This window comes from Mastomys coucha, unplaced genomic scaffold (assembly GCF_008632895.1).
Source record: "Mastomys coucha isolate ucsf_1 unplaced genomic scaffold, UCSF_Mcou_1 pScaffold1, whole genome shotgun sequence".
Taxonomy (NCBI): Eukaryota; Metazoa; Chordata; class Mammalia; order Rodentia; family Muridae; genus Mastomys; species Mastomys coucha.
The window spans coordinates 27,715,606-27,732,268 of NW_022196891.1; the positions used below are offsets into that span (position 1 = coordinate 27,715,606).

The following is a 16,663-nucleotide window of genomic DNA, read 5'->3' on the forward strand; positions in this document are numbered from 1 at the left end:
CATGCACAAGCACACACATGCACACATACACATGCACAAGCACACACATGCACACATACACATGCACACATACACAAGCACACACATGCACACATACACATGCACAAGCACACACATGCACACATACTCATGCACAAGCACACACATGCACACATACACATGCACAAGCACACACATGCACACATATGCATGCACAAGCACACATACACATGTACAAGCACACTCACACATGCACGCATGCATGCACACACACATGTACACATACACATGCACAAGTACACACACACACACACACGCGCGCGCACTTGCTGAGGAAAGTAAGTTATAAAAAGCTAAGGGACAGAATGCAGGCGACAGTTTACACACACATACACACAATGGGGGACAAAGACAGGGACCAATGCCATGGGACAACTCGTGTCTGGGTGGGAGATGCGTCCCACTTCCTGACTTTCTCCCACCAGCATGTAGTCCTTTTTAAATAACTCCTCTCTTTTCTTATTTAAAAAATTTCTCATGTAATATATTTTGATCATGCTTCTTTCCTCTCCCAACCCAGATCTTCCCTACCCACCCAACTTTGTTCTTTTTCCTTCTTAAAAAGAGGGGGGGGGGCTGGACAGATGGCTCAGCAGTTAAGAACACTGGCTGTTCTTCCAAAGGTCCTGAGTTCAATTCCCAGCAACCACATGGGTGGCTCACAACCATCTGTAATGGAATCTGATGACCTCTTCTGATGTGTCTGAAGACAGCTACAGTGTACTGATATAAATAAAATAAATAAATCTTTTTTTAAAAACCCACAAAAACAAAAATCAAAACAAACAAACAAAAACCCTCAATAGGACAAATATCAAGACAAAATAAAGCATAGTCATGCTTCCATTCCCGTCAAACCCAATAACTATGGATTTCACTTTGTGTTGGTCAGCTACTCTTGGCCATGGGGTCTTCTTGGAGTGGTTGTTACGCCCAGTGACACTCCACTGCAGAAAACTGATTTTCCCCGTGCCAGTGGGTATCAATTGTCAGTAGCTTTTTGTTTGGGGGGGAGGGGAACCTGGCGTCTACTTTCCCTCGTAGACATTAGCATATATTCTTCCTTTCTCCCTCCATTCATTGCCTCCTCCCTTTTCCTTCCTTCCTTCCCTCCTTCCTTTCTTTCTTCCTTTCTTTGATAGGTCTCTCTATGTAGTCCTCATGTGTGAGAATTTGCTTACTATGCAAACCAGGCTAGCCCCAAATTCACAAAGATGCTCATGCCTCTGCCTCCCGAGTGCTAGGATTAAGACATATGCATGGGGTTACAGCAGAGTCGTTACATGATAATGATCAGAGAGAGAATCCTGGATCTTTTTGCTTGGAAACGTAGGGTCAGAGAAGGATGGAAGAGGTGAGCAGAGAGGCTCAGGAGTCAGTCTACCCAGCCTCCATGAAGACAGGGACTCTGTATTGCTTTACCCGCTAGAGAGCTCCAGGGCTTCCCGGGGTTTGGCACAGAGCAGTTATCCGATGTGTGACTGTTGGCTTGTCATGGGAGTGAATTTATATTATTGGGGGTTGGGGAGTAGGGAGACCTCAGCATTGCTGGGACCTGGCCTGGTGTCCAGATCTGTCCAGTCGGAGACCCTCTGGATAAAGGATAGGAAGCCCCCCTTGCTAAGAAAGCACACTGAAGGAGGGGAGGATGATCAGGTGGGGAAGGCACACCCTGCCTCCAGCAACAAAGGTGACATTCCACTCGCGAAAACGCCCCCATGCCACCGTAGATGGCTTGCAACCTTTAGACTCCAAGACTTAGAGGAATCTACAGGTTTGAGGATGTCTGGGAAGAACGGGACCGCAGAGGAGGCTTTCGATATTGGCCAGGCAAGGAGAGGTACAGATGGTCCATGGTCCCCTGAAAGCCACGTCTGGTCCCCACAGGCTCCTGTTCTCCGTCCTCCTCCATACGCCTGACACCCACTGGCCTCAGAGCCTGGGAGACTGAGTGGAAAACCCAGCTCGTGCCACCTGCCTCTTCCTACAAGTGACAGACACCCCACACATTTCCCTACATACCTCTCCCCAGATGGAGAAACTACAAAGGATCACAAGTGGTGATTTTCTTGGTACCCAATTCTCTCTAAGTGGTGCCTCCGGGATTCCATCCCATCTCCACCCACCTCTGTCCCTGGCTTCACTCCAGGATGTTTGCCTCACACATTCCTTCTGTTCCCCTACCAACCTAGGCTTTCCAGGCTCAGATCCTTGGCTCCCGTTCCTAGAGGGTCCTTCCTTCCCCAGGCTCAGGTGCCAAAGGACTGGCTGCAGCAGGCAAGCTCTGGCCCTTCCGTGGGGGGGGGGGGGGGGGTGGAAGCGACATTGTACCCATAGATCTCATCTCTGTGTCGTGGCCGGGGGACTGGCCAAAGGATATCCAACAGGAGCGCTCCCAATGGCTTCCACCTTCTGCCACCACAATGGGCTCCCGTTCTGTCACGTGACCGGAAATAGCTCTTCCCTTTTATTCTCCCTTCCCCATCACCTCACCATCAGTTTTAACCAAGCCCTGGGTACACACAGGCATCCAACTCACCCTGGGAAACTCCCTGTACTTCCTAGGGGAAGGTTCAGTTTACTGAGAGTGGAGGAAGCGTCCCCGGGCTGTAGAGCGCCCATCTCTCATCACGGACACACTACGCCTTTCAGAATTCAGGCGATGTTCCCTTCTCTGTGAATTCCCCCCTTGCTCTTTCTCTCCACCTTTCACTAGCTTAGTGTCCTCCTTCTTTCTTTTCACCTCGGGAGACAAGGACAAGCGGAAGACCCAGATGAAATATGAGCAAAAGCTACGGAGGCTGAAACCGTCTGGATTTCCATCGCTGCAGTGAACAGACAGACCCTGGTAATGAATCCTTCCCCCGAATTCTCTCTGGGTCTTAACACGAATCATTCAGAGTCCTGGTGAATTAAGGTCCTACCTGAGGTAGGGGGCCTGCTTTTCCTGGGACAGCAGAGTATTTCTACCCTTTTGAGGGCTGTGAGGCTGTCCTTCCTGGGATAAGGGATTGCCCTAGATTCCAGAGAGGCAGGGCCCCCGATGGATTTCTCCCCTGTGGGAGGCGGGACTAGGCCGAGGATGGATATACATTTGGAAAGATAAGGTTTGAAGGACCAGGTGAGGGTGCTAATGCTGGGGCAGGGGTGGTGGTGGGGGTGGGGGAGTAGGGAGCGGAGCATGGGGGCCAGGAGTAAAGACGAGGGCTGAAGGGCCCCAGTTGGCCCAGGCGGAACACCCACCTTTCAGTGGCCAGGCTGCTGCGGAGGAAGAGGAGGGCTGTCCGGGTGACCTCCAGTGTCTGCTGGCACGTGTTCTGAAGCACCTCCCTGTGTGAGGGCAGCCCAAGTCAGAGGCACCTCCGGCCAGGGCACTGTGCAAGTAGGCATGGTCTCAGAAAGGGGTAGGAGAGGTCTGGATGGGCATGCTATGCACTCCTCCAGCTCTCCACAGCACTCACAGGACCCAGTGTAAACCTCGGAGCATCAACGCCTGTCCATCCAGCAGGACCCGCGCCAGCCACAGGGCCTGGTAACCAGCGCCCAGCACCCCCTGCAATGTACAACGTACAGATGTGCAGATCAGTCCTTCCTCGTGTCAACCCCTCTTCTGCCTCCTGGGGGGTGGAGGGGAGGGCGTGGCCCCTTACCTTAGCTGTGCTGTAATCGGCCTGTAGGTCAACCTTAGGGACGAACTTTGGGACATCCAGAGCAGCTGCAGACAAAGACTCCGTCTGAGGGGCCCGCTTCTATAGACTAGGTCAACTCTTAGGTCCTCTTTCCTTGCCCCCAGTACACAGTCGCTGCTGCTGATCTCTCATTCAAAGCTTCCCAATTTTTTCAACGCCTAGCAAACCTTGACCCCCGTGGATCCTTGAAGTCTTGGTTATTTGCTGCCGCCTTGTGGTCACATCCCAGAACTACACTTTAAAGCTCAAAGCTCTGCGAGGTTAAAGCTCTCTCCCTCACCTCAGAGGAGGACTAAGCATGATCCAAAACGAGAGGAAATATTTATCCTAGAAATTAAGGAAAGACAATCTAGGTCTCTGTCCACCATCCCTTCTCTCCAGCAGCCTGGACTCATGCTCCTTCCAATTCAAACTATCCAAGACACCCCCCAGCAGTGGCAGAAACTGTTGAAGGCATAAAGGCTCTCTCTAAATGCCCAGTTTCTGTTGGAGGATTTGGGAGGAGAAATCCAAGGAAGTCTAGCCACCAACTCAAGTCACGTGGCAGCACAGAGGCATTCGTAGAATCCAAACCCAAGTTTGCTCTACTCTGTGAGCCAGAAAACGAGTTCACGTCTTGGGAGGATGTCCAGAGTATAGAAGACGCAGCCTGAGGGGCTCTACTCACGGTCCCTGAAGGCCAGCCCCTTGGGTGTGTCGCTGGCCATGCTGAACAGAGTCAGAGGGCTGCTGGCAGCGGTGTGGGCGATGTGCTGGGCTGAGAGGCTCGGCTCGAGGACACAAGGGTGACCCTCGAAGAGGTACTCCTGGTGTTTGGGGGCCACGTTGGTTTGCTCATACACAGCCTCCAAAAAGATGGCAATCCTACACAGGAGAGGAGAAATGTATCTGGAGGCAACAAGGGGCAGACTCAGCTTTTCTTGGGTAGGGTCTGGGTGGGGGTGTAGTCTTTTATTTTTATTTGTTTTTAATCAAAGATGGAAATGCAAAGGGCAGGATGTTGGCCAGGATGGGCACCATCTGGCTCTGCAGCCCCCTACACATACAAGACATGAGGACTGTCAGAGCCATGGACCAAGCATCTAAATGGGACTCCCCAGGCTACAGAAGAAAAGTGGAGAGCCCAGGAGCCTTCCTATGAAGAATGGGAAGAAGACCCCAGAATTTCAACGCCTAACCTCTGCCTTTGTGCCCAACCCTGCCATACTGCATCAAAATTCTCCCCATCCTGTACAGTGCTCCAGGTGTTGGGGCACATGCCCATAACTCCAGCTCTCTGAATGCTGAGGCAGGAGGATGGAGACTTTATCAGCTGGGGCTATCCAGCAAGATCCTGTCTTAAACAGCGAAGACCAAGAATGCAGTGAGAAAAGCGGTTCTATGAACAATGACTTATAGACCCAGGAAATGGAGCACTCCACCTCCGAGACGGACAGTGCCAGCTAGCATTGGGAAGAGTGGAGTTTCTGGAACACAAGCAAGGAAGTGTGTTTGACTTGAGCTTGGTGGAGAGAGTCCTTTCCCCAAATGTTTTGGGAGATGATCCCTTGGACGCACACCACTGCTTAGCAGGGGAAGACTCTACTCCCTCTCCATGTGGCTCCCACTCACGTGTTGTGGGCGTGGATGTAGACGTGATGCAAAACCGCCTGGGGCAGGGAGAAGACGTGGATGACCGTCCGCTGCAGGATGTCACTGGTCTCTGCGAAGAACTGATCAAAGCCCCAGCACTTAGCCTGTTCGACCTCCAGGATGTTGGCCAGGATGGGCACCAGCTGGCTCTGCAGCCCCCTACACACAGAAGACACAAGGACTGTCAGAGCCAGGCCCAAGCATCCAGACGGAACTCCCCAGGCTACAGAAGAAATGTGGAGGCTCCTGGGACTCTGCTGAGATAGCCTGGCAGTCTTGACTCAGCAGAGATAAGTGATCCCTTCGCCTAGATTCCATAGAGCGCCTGCCCCTCCCACTCACATGGACAGCCTGCAGGTGATGGGGAGGCTGTAGCTCCATTCCAGGGGACCATTTTCCTGCTTCTGAGTCCCTGAAATGGCCCCAGCTGGCTTCTCTGTGGTGATTCTATACCTGTAGCGGGGCAGAATTGGTGCTCTAGACTTCTCCTCCGCCCATCCAGCCCATCCATCATACTTAATCAATAAACTCCAAACAGAACAGTCCATGTCACCCAGCCACTGTATGGTAGGCTGGGAATAAAACTCCCAGTAGGTGGAGTAGGTGGCACCCTACTCCACCTGTGAGATCACCTCTGCCCAGGCAGGCTCCCAGCTTTAGGCATAGCCCTTCTCCCTGTCGCTATGACTATACCAGGTCCAGCCACCTCCACATCAGCGCCATACATTTTCTCCACTTTTCCAACTGCCCCTCCAATTTATCCTTCCCTGGCCGTTCATCCCATTCCAACTCCCGCCGCCATCCCTAAACCTAATAATACTGGCCCCACGCAGCTTGCTCCAGGACCGAGGGAACATACACCAAGCTTCCTGAGGACACACAGATAAGAGAAAGCCCCTGAGGTGTCTTCCATTTATTTTAAGACTGAGAAGGGAAGAGAAGCTAAGCATTGGTCAGCTCTAAGGAACCGCTGAAAGCTTGCTGTAGACCCCAGCACTTTTGACCTCCAAGGCCACCATACTCCACCTGTCTATAACCCCTGAAAACCATTCATTAACAGTGTAGACACAGTACTTATGGACTACCCTGCCACCCTGAAACCCTCTCCTCTCAGCTGTGAGTTACCCACAGCTAATATAAGCTTTTGCTTTTCTTCCCTAAGATTTACTTATAACGAGCTCCCAGCCCTAGGTCCAATAGATATTTTTCCAGCTGCCTTCCAGCTAGAACCTTGGGAATTTGTCCCAAGACCTGCTGCCTCTTCCCTACACAGCATCAATAATGGCTCAGTAGATCCTCGAGTTGCAGGTCCCCCTTTCACGGGTTGGACGCTTCATCTCCTTTGTCCTGAGCAAGCCCTGTCTTCTGTTCCTCCTAGCAGTCAGAGAGAGCAGACACTAGGAAGATGCTGGACCTGGGTACCAGCTCCATCTTTACCCCTGCGGGCTCTCTAACCTCCTTAAGCCTTAGTGGAGACATGGTGAGTCAGGAATGGGGGCAGGGCTAGAGGAAACACTGAAAGCAGGGCCAGGTGGAGGGAGGGCCAGGTGTCTGGAAGAAGTTCAGGGCCTGTCCCCTTCATTCCCTGTCCCTTAGCCCACCGTACATGATCTCCTTGTTGCGCCGGGGCCCACCAAAGGGGACGAAGGGCAGACTACCAGTGGCTGCATGGTACAGGGTCACCCCAATACTCCAGAGATCCACGGTCACCCCGAACGCCTTTTGCTGGGGTTTGCGCAGCACTGCCCGCTCATACAAGTCAGGGTGCTAAGGGAGAAAGGCAGAGAGCAGCCATGGAGGGGTGGTGTGGGCACTCCTAGGGGACTCTTAGGGAGGCACAAAGTGAGGGGCCTTTAGCTTGGGGCAGAGGGTCTCCAACATTGTCACTTACCAGGTACTCCTCTGTACCATAGACAGAAACAAACTTCTCATCATCGTCCAGCTTGCGGGCAGCTCCGAAGTCAGACAGCTTATAGATGCTCTGCCCCTCCTCGCCCACCAGGCGCATGATGTTCCCAGGCTTGATGTCACGGTGGACAATGCCATTCTCCCGCAGGTGGTTCATGCCAGCCACTGGGGACAGACAGAGCACTAATAGCTTGGCTCGGCTAGAGTTTGTCAGGGGCACAGGCAAAACCAGAGAACAGAGATGCCCCCAGGGCAAAGGAGGGGCGTTCCAAGCTAGAGGGATGGATCCTTAGTTACCATTGCACTGGCCACTCTTCCAGATGCCCCTGGTTCAATTCTCACCCCGCCCCCAGGTCATCTCACCACTGGAACCAGTTGATCCAGGTGATCTGACACCCTCTTCGGGCCTCTGCAGGCTCCAGTCACGCATGCAGCACACAAACATATGCAGGCAAAACCACCCGTATACATAAAGTAAAAATAATCTAATAAGACTTTAAGGTGGTGGTGGTAGTGGAGAGACGGTTTTGTTGGAGAGCACTTGCCATTCTTCCAGAGGGCCAGAGGTGCAGTTTCCAGCACCTATGCGATGGCTCATAGCCATTTGTAACTCCAGACCCAGGGGATCTGAAACCTTCTGGCCTCTGAGGTTACCAGGCACACACACACACACACACACACACACACACACACAACGTATATGCGTACATATAGGCAAAACACTCAGACGCACAAAATAAATTCAAGGAGGGAGTGTCCCAAGGAAACCAGAATATAAGACTCATTTGGATTCTTTGGGGAGGTAAAATATCCCTAACAAAATTTATCACTTAAAAAACTGTCGTTGAATATGTTTTACTACATAGCCCAGGCTGCCCTATAATTCGTGATCGGCCTGCCTTAGCCTCTCCAGAGTGGTTGGGGAGCAAGCAATGTGGCTCTTCAATTTAGTGGGTTGTTAAGGTAGCTTTAAGCACATTCACACACTATCATGCAAACATCTCCAGTGCTCTTCACCAAAAACTCCTCCTCCCCTGATTAACTGGAACTCCCTACTCTGTGCTTCCGGCCCCCCTCCCACTCCCCCCAGCAGCATTCTCCCTCCATCTCCGGCAACTTGGCTCCCCAAGGGGCTGGATTTTCCCTAGTGGAAGTGTGGGTTTTGCTTTTCTGCAGCTAGCTTGTCCCTCACTCAGCATAGGGTCCTTCAGTTTCAATCACACTGCCACGTGATTAGAATTCCCTCCTCTGTGCAGTTCTGCTCCGCCACCTGCAGGCACCATAGTGTATCGTGTTGGGCTGTGGACTACTGTGGAGGATGCTACCTGCCTTCAGCTGTGAGAAATAACATCGTTTTAGAATTATCATCTTCTTACAGATTTGATCTGAATTAACCAAATGTGTCCTTCTGGCCCATTCCTCTGCCTCATGCCCGCTGGGGTGCCTGCTTTCAGAAGGTCACACTCATCCTGGACTCTGCCCATGGAGAGGGCCTGGGCCCGGGGGAGGGGGTGGGGTGGGACAGGGCATGGCTCACCCTGGGCCTGGGGGACAGGGCGTGGCTCACCCACACAGCGCAGTACCACCAGGAACTCCTCCTCAGGAAGGCCGAATGTGTTCTCCGGGTCTTCCAGAACGCTCAGCAGGCTCCCACTGGAGCAGTACTCCATCACTAGTACCTTCTGCAGGCTGCCTCCCTGCACCTTCTGCAGGGATAGGACGGAGGCTTGGGGAGGTAGGCACTTCCCACTTCCGCCCGTCAGGAGGTTGCCTACCTAGAGCCCACCCTGCTCATTTCCGGCTTCTTGCTTGGCCTTCTTGTCCTGCCTCATGCCCATCTCAGACACAGAAACCAACCCAAGACTACCTTTTCCAAGAAGCCCTCTCTGATTGGGCACTGATTCCCTTTTCCTTTTCCAGTGATTTTCCCGTGTGGTCCCACACCCTTGAGGGTCGTGCCCGTCCCCTCCATTTCCTCCCCCCCATGCCCTTCCTCAATCAATGCCTCTGGACTGCGGCTGCTGAGCACGGCTTGCCTCTCCCTGGACTTCGAAGGTCAAGGTCAAGAGCATTCTTCTCTGACCAAGCAGACGACCCACCGTTTCCTCCACCGCGAATAGCTTCACGATGTTCTCGTGGCTCAACCTCCGCAGGACCTCAAACTCCCTCACTTGGACCTCTGGGGGCCGCCGGTAGCTGGCTGAGTTGAAGACCTTTACAGCAACCACCTCCCCGGATTTCTAGCAAGTCGGCAAAGAGTGAGAGTCAGCATGGTGGCCAACCCTGCGGGGGGCCAACCCTGTGGGGGAGCAGCAGCCTTTCCCCGTCTTCAGCCTCTCCTCCTACTCAGCACCCCAGGGGAGAGAAGCGCGGGGGGGGGGGCTGGATGGGCTCACATCCGCAGCCCCCTCCCCTACTCAGGGAGCTCGAGCACCACTTGGAAGTGACACACCTGATGTCCCACGTGGGTCCCACTTGCCTTCTTGCTCATTTTGTCATAGATAAGAACTGCCCCAGCAGAGTCTCCCCTGCCTCCAGTCCCTGAGCACCTTGTGTGTTCTGACACAGCCCTGCAGCCACTATAGGGAACAAACCCAAACAGGCCCAAACTCCCTGCCCTGCTGTTCCTAAATGGCGCTTGCTGTCACCTCCCCTCTTGCCTTGTTCTCTAGTCCCAACATGTCTCTGACAGAGGCACACCATTCCAAGGAATTTTCCCAGCATCCCACGCCTCAGCCCAAACCTATGGAGTCTTTTCTCGTCAGAATGGACAGAAATAAGAGTCCTGGGACCCCGTCCAGCTCCATAGAATTTTTTTTTCTCGTAGAATCTTAATGCCCAAATGGAGGCCTAGCTCCCAGGCATGAAAGGGTCTGGGGCCAGAGTGGCTGTCACCTTGTTTCGGGCCTTGTACACACTGGCAGTGGCCCCCTGCCCTAGCAGGTCATCAGTGTGCCACAGGTAGTTAGCGGTACTCTGCATCTCCTGGGCTTCGCTCTCTTCCTCCTGGGAAAACAAAACAGCCAACTCTGTGTGTGTGTGTGTGTGTGTGTGTGTGTGTGTGTTGGGGGGGGGGATCCCAAGGTCCCATGTCTGACCTGTAGTAGACACTAGTAGCCAGCCAAGACCATCCCATAAAGGGCTTCCAAGACCATCCCATAAGGGGCTCCACGCAGCCACCACCCAGGCAAGGGAGCTGGGGAAGTGCTGGTACAGGAAGATGAAGTAACTTCCCCCCAAAGAAGTAACACAGCAGCGCTGGTGGGGGGGGGGGGTTACTGGGAGCCAAGCTTGTATCTGTTCTACCCTTGGGGACTTCTCTTTGTCCCGTGCCCCCCCCCCCCCCCCCCCCCCGTCTCTTCCAGAACCCTTCAGAGGTAGGGCAGTTTATGGGAACAGACCTTTCTGTCTCCTCTTTCAGGCACTGGGGAGTTTCTGCATCCAGGCCTGGGATTGTCCCAGGAAGCAGACACAGTGTGGGAGGAAGGGCCCTGGGTGAGCAAGGGTCAGGCAGAGCCTGTCATATCACCACAAATCTCCAGGATTGCAACATGAGCCTGGAGCCCCACCCCCTTCTCTGCTTTTGTGGCTCCTGACTTCCTATTGCTGGGAGCTAACTGCCACACACCAGGCCACCAGGCCACAGGTTTTGCTCAGCGCTTCACTAGAGGGAGCAGGGCTGCATGGGAGACCTCCAAGGAAGAAAGATGGGAGGAAAAGAGAGGGAGGGGTAGATGATGTGGGGAAGTGTAGGAGGATCTAAGACCATCAAACCCAAGGGCTCAAGAATTCTGGGGAAGATCTAAAACCCTCCACAATTCTGCTCCCCATCTTTGCACTCATCCTGTTCCCTCCAAAATTTGGTTCCTCTAAAGCAAACGATTATAGAAAGTGAAGTCTCAGAAGTTACACTCACTGACTGTCTGCAAAATAGGCCCAGAGCTGGTCTTTGAGGTTGCCCGAGGGCAGGAGCATAAGAAGGACCGCCACCCCTAAAATGCTTTGAATTAAAGCTGCATCAGGCAGAGCTCTAGCATCTCACGGGTGCTCAAACCAAAGGTGGCTTGATTCCGAGCTCTTTCTGTCCATTTTTTTTAAAGACAGAGTAGCCCAGACACCTTCATTGGTATTGAAGATGGTCTTAAACTTTTGTGTCTACATCCTAGATGCGTGGGTTATGAGCGTGTACCACTATTGTCTGTTGCCTTAGTGCTGGGGATTAAACCCTTGGCTTCATGCATGCTAGGCATGCCCTCTACCAACTGAGTGAGCTATATCCCAGCTTGTAGTCTAATTTAAAAACACACGGAGATTTAGGGGGAGAGGTGTGTGAAGTGAGGGTGAGGGGAACACCCTCTCAGAGGCAAAGGGGAAGGGGGATGGGGTGAAGAACTCTTGGAGGGGGAACCAGGAAGGGAATGTAAATAAATAAAAACAATCAAAAGAGAATGCAAACTTTGGAGAATGTAAGCTTTTGAGTCAGAAGCCACTGGAGGAGGCCCGTAGTTGCACAGTAGTTTCATACCAGGAACTCATGTTTACATTATGCACGGGTAAGGGTGCGGGTGAGCCCTTCTGAAGGCAACATGAACGAATTTGCCCTTGTTTCTCTGTATGGCTGAGGGGTCAGCCCAGTGGGAGGCTCAGACAGGGTACACTGAAGTGGAGGCCAAGGCTGCAGCCTTGGGAGCTGGGGTGGGGGTGGGGGTGGGGTGGGCAGCAGATTATGTCACATTCATGACTCTACCTGGGCTGGTGCTCCACCAAGCCCTGCAGCTGGGGCAAAGCATCGCTGCAGTCAGGAAGACGGCCAGTGAGGTGCACAGAACAGCATCCCAGATGGGCAGGCAGCACAGCCCTGGGATCTGTGCCTAGAAGCGCTGACTGTGGCCCATCTGGAACACCCCCTCCCCCACCCCCAACCCCAAGCTCCCGTACATAGACGGGGCAGCACCGCAGCCTTCTGAGTCAAAGCCAGCCGGTCCGCAGACTCCCATCCTCCTCGGGGCTCCTCTGTGGCAGATATACATACATACCTGCAATCCAAGTGGCCAGAATCAGGCGAAGACTCTCCCTGTCAAGTGTGTGTTATGCTTTCTGTCTGGGGCGAGTCCGGGAGCTGAGCTACACCGGAAAGAGAAAGGTGGGTGGATGAGAGGCCCCTTCGTGCTGTGCCGTTTGATTCTCAGCTCCATCAAAGGCCACCAGTCCCAGCCCTTTAACCTGTTCCTGTTGTCACCTTCCCTACAGTTCTCAAGGTGGAGGTGGGGGTTGAGGGGAGGGGGGGTGTCCAGCCTCTATCCAGCTGTTCTGGGAGCCTCTCTTGGTTATTTGGGCCTCAGGGAAAAGATCCCAAGCAGAGGTACCCAAAGCTGAACCCCAGCCTTTCATCAGCATGTTGAGAAGCAGAGCCCAGGAGGGGAGCTGTTTTTTTTGCCAATCGTGTGGTTCTCCTTAGGGCCATAATGGTCGATGCCCCTCACTGGCCTCCAAGTAGTCCTTTCTGAGAGTGTTTTCCCACAGAGGGAGTGCAGAACACCACCAGGCTCCCGGCAGCCACAGGAAAGACACAGGAGAAAGCGGGCTTTCAGCAGAGTGTTGACTTGAAACTGCCCCAGCTGGCTTCCCTACACCACCCTCCTCCTCAGATGCTACACACTCACCCCATCTCCCATCTCAGCTGCAGGGGAATGCAGACTTGTGGGACTGGGTGGCACCCCCAGGGATTCAGGCCTTGAAGTCAATCCTGGGCAGTGCCTAGAAGATCCTGGTAGCTATAGGTCCCCCACCCCCAGGATCTACAGGCAAAGCAGGTGATCGTCTTGATCCTGAAGGTTACATTCCTGCCTCTCTGAGAGCAATGGGATACCCAGCCCCAGGCTCCTAGCCCTAACATACTTCCTGATTCATTTCTCTCTCTTTCTTTCTCTCTTTCTCCCCTCCTCTTTCCCTCCCTTCCTCTCTCTCTTAAAGGGACAGGCATCTCAATGGCTGTCACATATACCTCCACTCCCCCATCAGAAAAGGGAAAGAGGATCCTATAAGTTGTCAAGTGGAATCCAAAGTGCCATCGCCTGAGCCACAAAGAAGCCAAGAACTGAGGCTGGGGGCTCTGTGGCAGGCCATTGAATTCTATGCTGGCATCTCTGGAGGGAAATTCAAGGCTCTGCTTAAAGTCAACTAAAGAGGTCCAACAAGTTAACCAAGTTGAAAACTGCCTAGAAAGGCTCAGGACCTGTGCCTGCCCATCCTAGAAGCTGCCCTTCCTTTAGAGCTTGCAAGAAAAAGTACACACCCAAAACCTGCCCCCGCCCCCACTCTCACCGCCACCCGGGGCTGCTTTCTAACCACAGCTTCCTGAAGGCACTATGTGCTTTAGGTAGTATGGATGGCAGGGGATGGAGTATCTGGTAAACTTTGGGAATCTGGAAAGTGTATTTTTCAGACTACATTTGATGGTATCAAGTTCTACACACCTTTAGTAATTTGCCCACCTTCTCCGCCATAAACCAGTACCCCAAATATCCTGGGAAGCTGGGAAGGGGGTCTATGCTGCTCTGGTCAGCTCTGAGTGGGCAGTTGGACAAGGGGTTAAAAACCAGGAAATTCCATGTTTCTCTAGACTGTTGGTGGGACTTTCCCCTGGCCACACCTGGTGATTTCCTCCGCCAGCCCCACCCCACTGCATGGAGGAGAGGCAAGAACAGGCCCGGGGCTTGTTGCTGAACAGATCCACCCCGATGATAACAGCTAGATCCCTAGCAGTGGCTTCTCACAGTGAGGCCAGGAGGGGCATCCCTGAGGGTTGGTTCCACACTCCAGCCTGTGGGTTACAGGCTTCCACCTGGCAAGAACATGGGGGATTGCACCTGTCGATCACAGGCTTGGAGAGGACAGAAGCACGCATTTTCTCTAGCACATTATTTAACTAATGCGGTAAGACCCCCACCCCCCACCCCATCTAAGGTCTCACCCTCTAGAAGGTGAACCTGTTCAACGTGGCTACTCCATCAGTCTAGAAAGGCATGTGGGTTCCTTTCGTGGTCAGGGTAGCCCTAGGGTCCACCAGGGGTACTGTTTTTGCCCACTGAGGTATTTGCAGTCTCACTGTGACTATCCCGCAGGCTATGCCGACGCTCCTCCATGAACCTGCACTCTAACTCTCCTTTCACTAGACAAGCCTATTCTCTTTTTTCCCAGGGACTTTCACACCTTCTAACACAGGAGCCAAGCCTAGTGTCTTCTGTGGAGCAGGCACTGTGCTCAGGACAGAAGAGGGAGACGTGGGTATCCCAGAGATGTGGGATGCTGGACAACGTGATACGAATGCATGGCGATGCATACTGAGCAACAGTGGTTTTGTGGACCTCGTCGGGCAGCAGGATGGGGTTTGCTGGCCTTGCTGGGTGCTCTGAGTTAGGCAGAAAAGGGGGATGAGCTCAAGCTTAGGAAGCAGGGCCAGAGGTGCAAAGAGCATGAATTGTTTGGGGCTTTGTACTTAGGACGCTAGGGAGAACCCAGCAAGGTGAAACTGTGCTAGTAATAGATGGTACTTTGCCTGTAGACTCTTGGAGGAAACATCTTTGGTGTGGTCAAGATATAGGCCTGCCTGCCTGTGTCCCAGCTGTGTGTGTGTGTGTGTGTGTGTGGCTCAGAAGCTTGGAGGGAAGAGGATGTTTGTAACAGGCCTTGCCACATCTTCCCAGGTTCAAAGAATCATAGAAATAGTGGTAGTCCAAAGGCGGCAGCACAAAGACCAGAGGCAAGTTTGTGTGTGGGGTGTGTGTCTGTGTGTGATATTCTGTGTGTAAGTGTATGTGTGTGTAACTGTATGTGTATATATGTGTGACTCTGCATGCGTTGTTTGAGTTTATGTGTGAGCGTGTAAGTATCTGTGTGTGAGTGTGTATAAGTGTATGTGGGTCTGTGTATGTGTGTGTGTAAATGTGACCATGTGTATGTTGTATGTGTATATGTGTGACACCGTGCATGTGTGTGTGCGTGTTTGTGCATGTATATATAGTGAGGTGGCAACTCTGGAAAAAATAACCTCACCCATGCTTGCTCCTGATGGAAGCTGGTGTGGGGAAAGGGCTGGCACATGTCATTAAAGTCACCTCCTAAGCAGTACTTAAGTCACTTAACCTTTTTTCTAGGATTGGTATAGTGCCAGGCACACCTGGTATCCAGTGGGTCCTGAATAGATATTATTGGGGGTACACTAGCACACATCCGTGGTATACAATGGGTCCTGAATAGATATTATTTGGGGTACACTGGCACACATCCGTAGTATCCAGTGGGTCCTGAATAGATATTATTGGGGGTACACTGGCACACATCCGTGGTATCCAGTGGGTCCTGAATAGATATTATTGGGGGCACACTGGCACACATCCATGGTATATAGTAGGTCCTGAATAGATATTATTGGGGGTACACTGGCATGTATCTGTGGTTGGTCGCAGCTTCTGGGAAGACTGTGGCTGGAGGTTCACTTGAGCCTAGGAATTCTGTGTCAGCCTGAACTGTAAAAGTAACTCTTACTTGCCTGAGTTAATTGTCACCTCCAAGAGTCACCTCTGGAGACACCTCCAATTGTCACCTCTGCTAACCCAGGCCTAGCCCTGGCAGCTTCTACACTCTGTGCAATCTTAGGCCTAAAATGTTTTCAGGCTCAGAGGCTTACTGCTGACTAAGCTCACCCTTTCTAGTTCTTTTCTCTCTTTTTAAGATTTATTTATTATTATATGTAAGTACACTTCAGACACAGCAGAAGAGGGTGTGTCAGATCTCATTACGGATGGTTGTGAGCCACCATGTGGTTGCTGGGATTTGAACTCAGGACCTTCGGCAGAGCAGTCAGTGCTCTGAACCACTGAGCCATCTCTCCAGCCCCACCCTTTCTAGTTCTTTCTGAGTGTTGGCTGGCTGGTACAACTCAGTTGTTCTGGCTCAAACCCCTTTCCAAGCTGACTGATTCAGTCTCCTCAGCTTCTCACTGAATTGCTCTACTTGGCTTCAAACTAACTGACAATCTATTCTAATCTTCTGGCTCCTTCTTTGGCTTGTTCTGTCTTTTCCTGTGTCTTCTTTGTTCTCTCTTTGCAGCCTGCCTCTGTACAACTGTCCCAGTAAAACTGCCCTCTTTCCTCTCTCTGCACTGCTCTCTTAAACGGATTACGTTTCGTCTGTCTTCTCATCAGAGTTGGGCATATCCTATTCTATTAAATCTTTCTCTGATTTGTTACTTTGTCTGGCACTCACTTTCAAATCTGGGTACTTCCTTCTATAAACTAATTTCACCTTCATTGTTTGGGATAAAAGGTGTGTACTTAGGGTGTGTCTGTATTCCGGCTAGAGGGATTAAGGGTGAGTGCTAAGTGCTGAGCCAC

General features: G+C 52.3%; 1 protein-coding gene across 4 annotated transcripts in view; it reads right to left on the reverse strand.

Moving 5' to 3' along the window:
* The window catches only part of Ikbke (inhibitor of nuclear factor kappa B kinase subunit epsilon), a 25,617-nt gene extending 12,254 nt beyond the window's left edge, over positions 1 to 13,363 (reverse strand). Inside the window, exons 1-14 of one of the 4 annotated variants that reach the window (XM_031381843.1) lie at positions 12,932 to 13,363; positions 12,305 to 12,392; positions 10,670 to 10,759; positions 10,164 to 10,274; positions 9,368 to 9,508; positions 8,836 to 8,974; positions 7,252 to 7,433; positions 6,967 to 7,127; positions 5,703 to 5,813; positions 5,340 to 5,519; positions 4,396 to 4,592; positions 3,690 to 3,754; positions 3,501 to 3,592; positions 3,283 to 3,369 (exon numbers count right to left, since the gene is read on the reverse strand). In XM_031381843.1, the coding sequence (XP_031237703.1) occupies positions 3,283 to 3,369; positions 3,501 to 3,592; positions 3,690 to 3,754; positions 4,396 to 4,592; positions 5,340 to 5,519; positions 5,703 to 5,813; positions 6,967 to 7,127; positions 7,252 to 7,433; positions 8,836 to 8,974; positions 9,368 to 9,508; positions 10,164 to 10,250 (1,442 nt within the window). In that variant the 5' untranslated portion in view covers positions 10,251 to 10,274; positions 10,670 to 10,759; positions 12,305 to 12,392; positions 12,932 to 13,363. Of the gene's footprint in view, positions 1 to 3,282; positions 3,370 to 3,500; positions 3,593 to 3,689; positions 3,755 to 4,395; positions 4,593 to 5,339; positions 5,520 to 5,702; positions 5,814 to 6,966; positions 7,128 to 7,251; positions 7,434 to 8,835; positions 8,975 to 9,367; positions 9,509 to 10,163; positions 10,275 to 10,366; positions 10,609 to 10,669; positions 10,760 to 12,304; positions 12,393 to 12,491; positions 12,788 to 12,931 lie in introns of those variants that run through there. The other 3 variants (XM_031381834.1, XM_031381852.1, XM_031381859.1) reach the window with 3 other exon arrangements.
* Between the last annotated feature and the right edge of the window lie 3,300 nt (positions 13,364 to 16,663).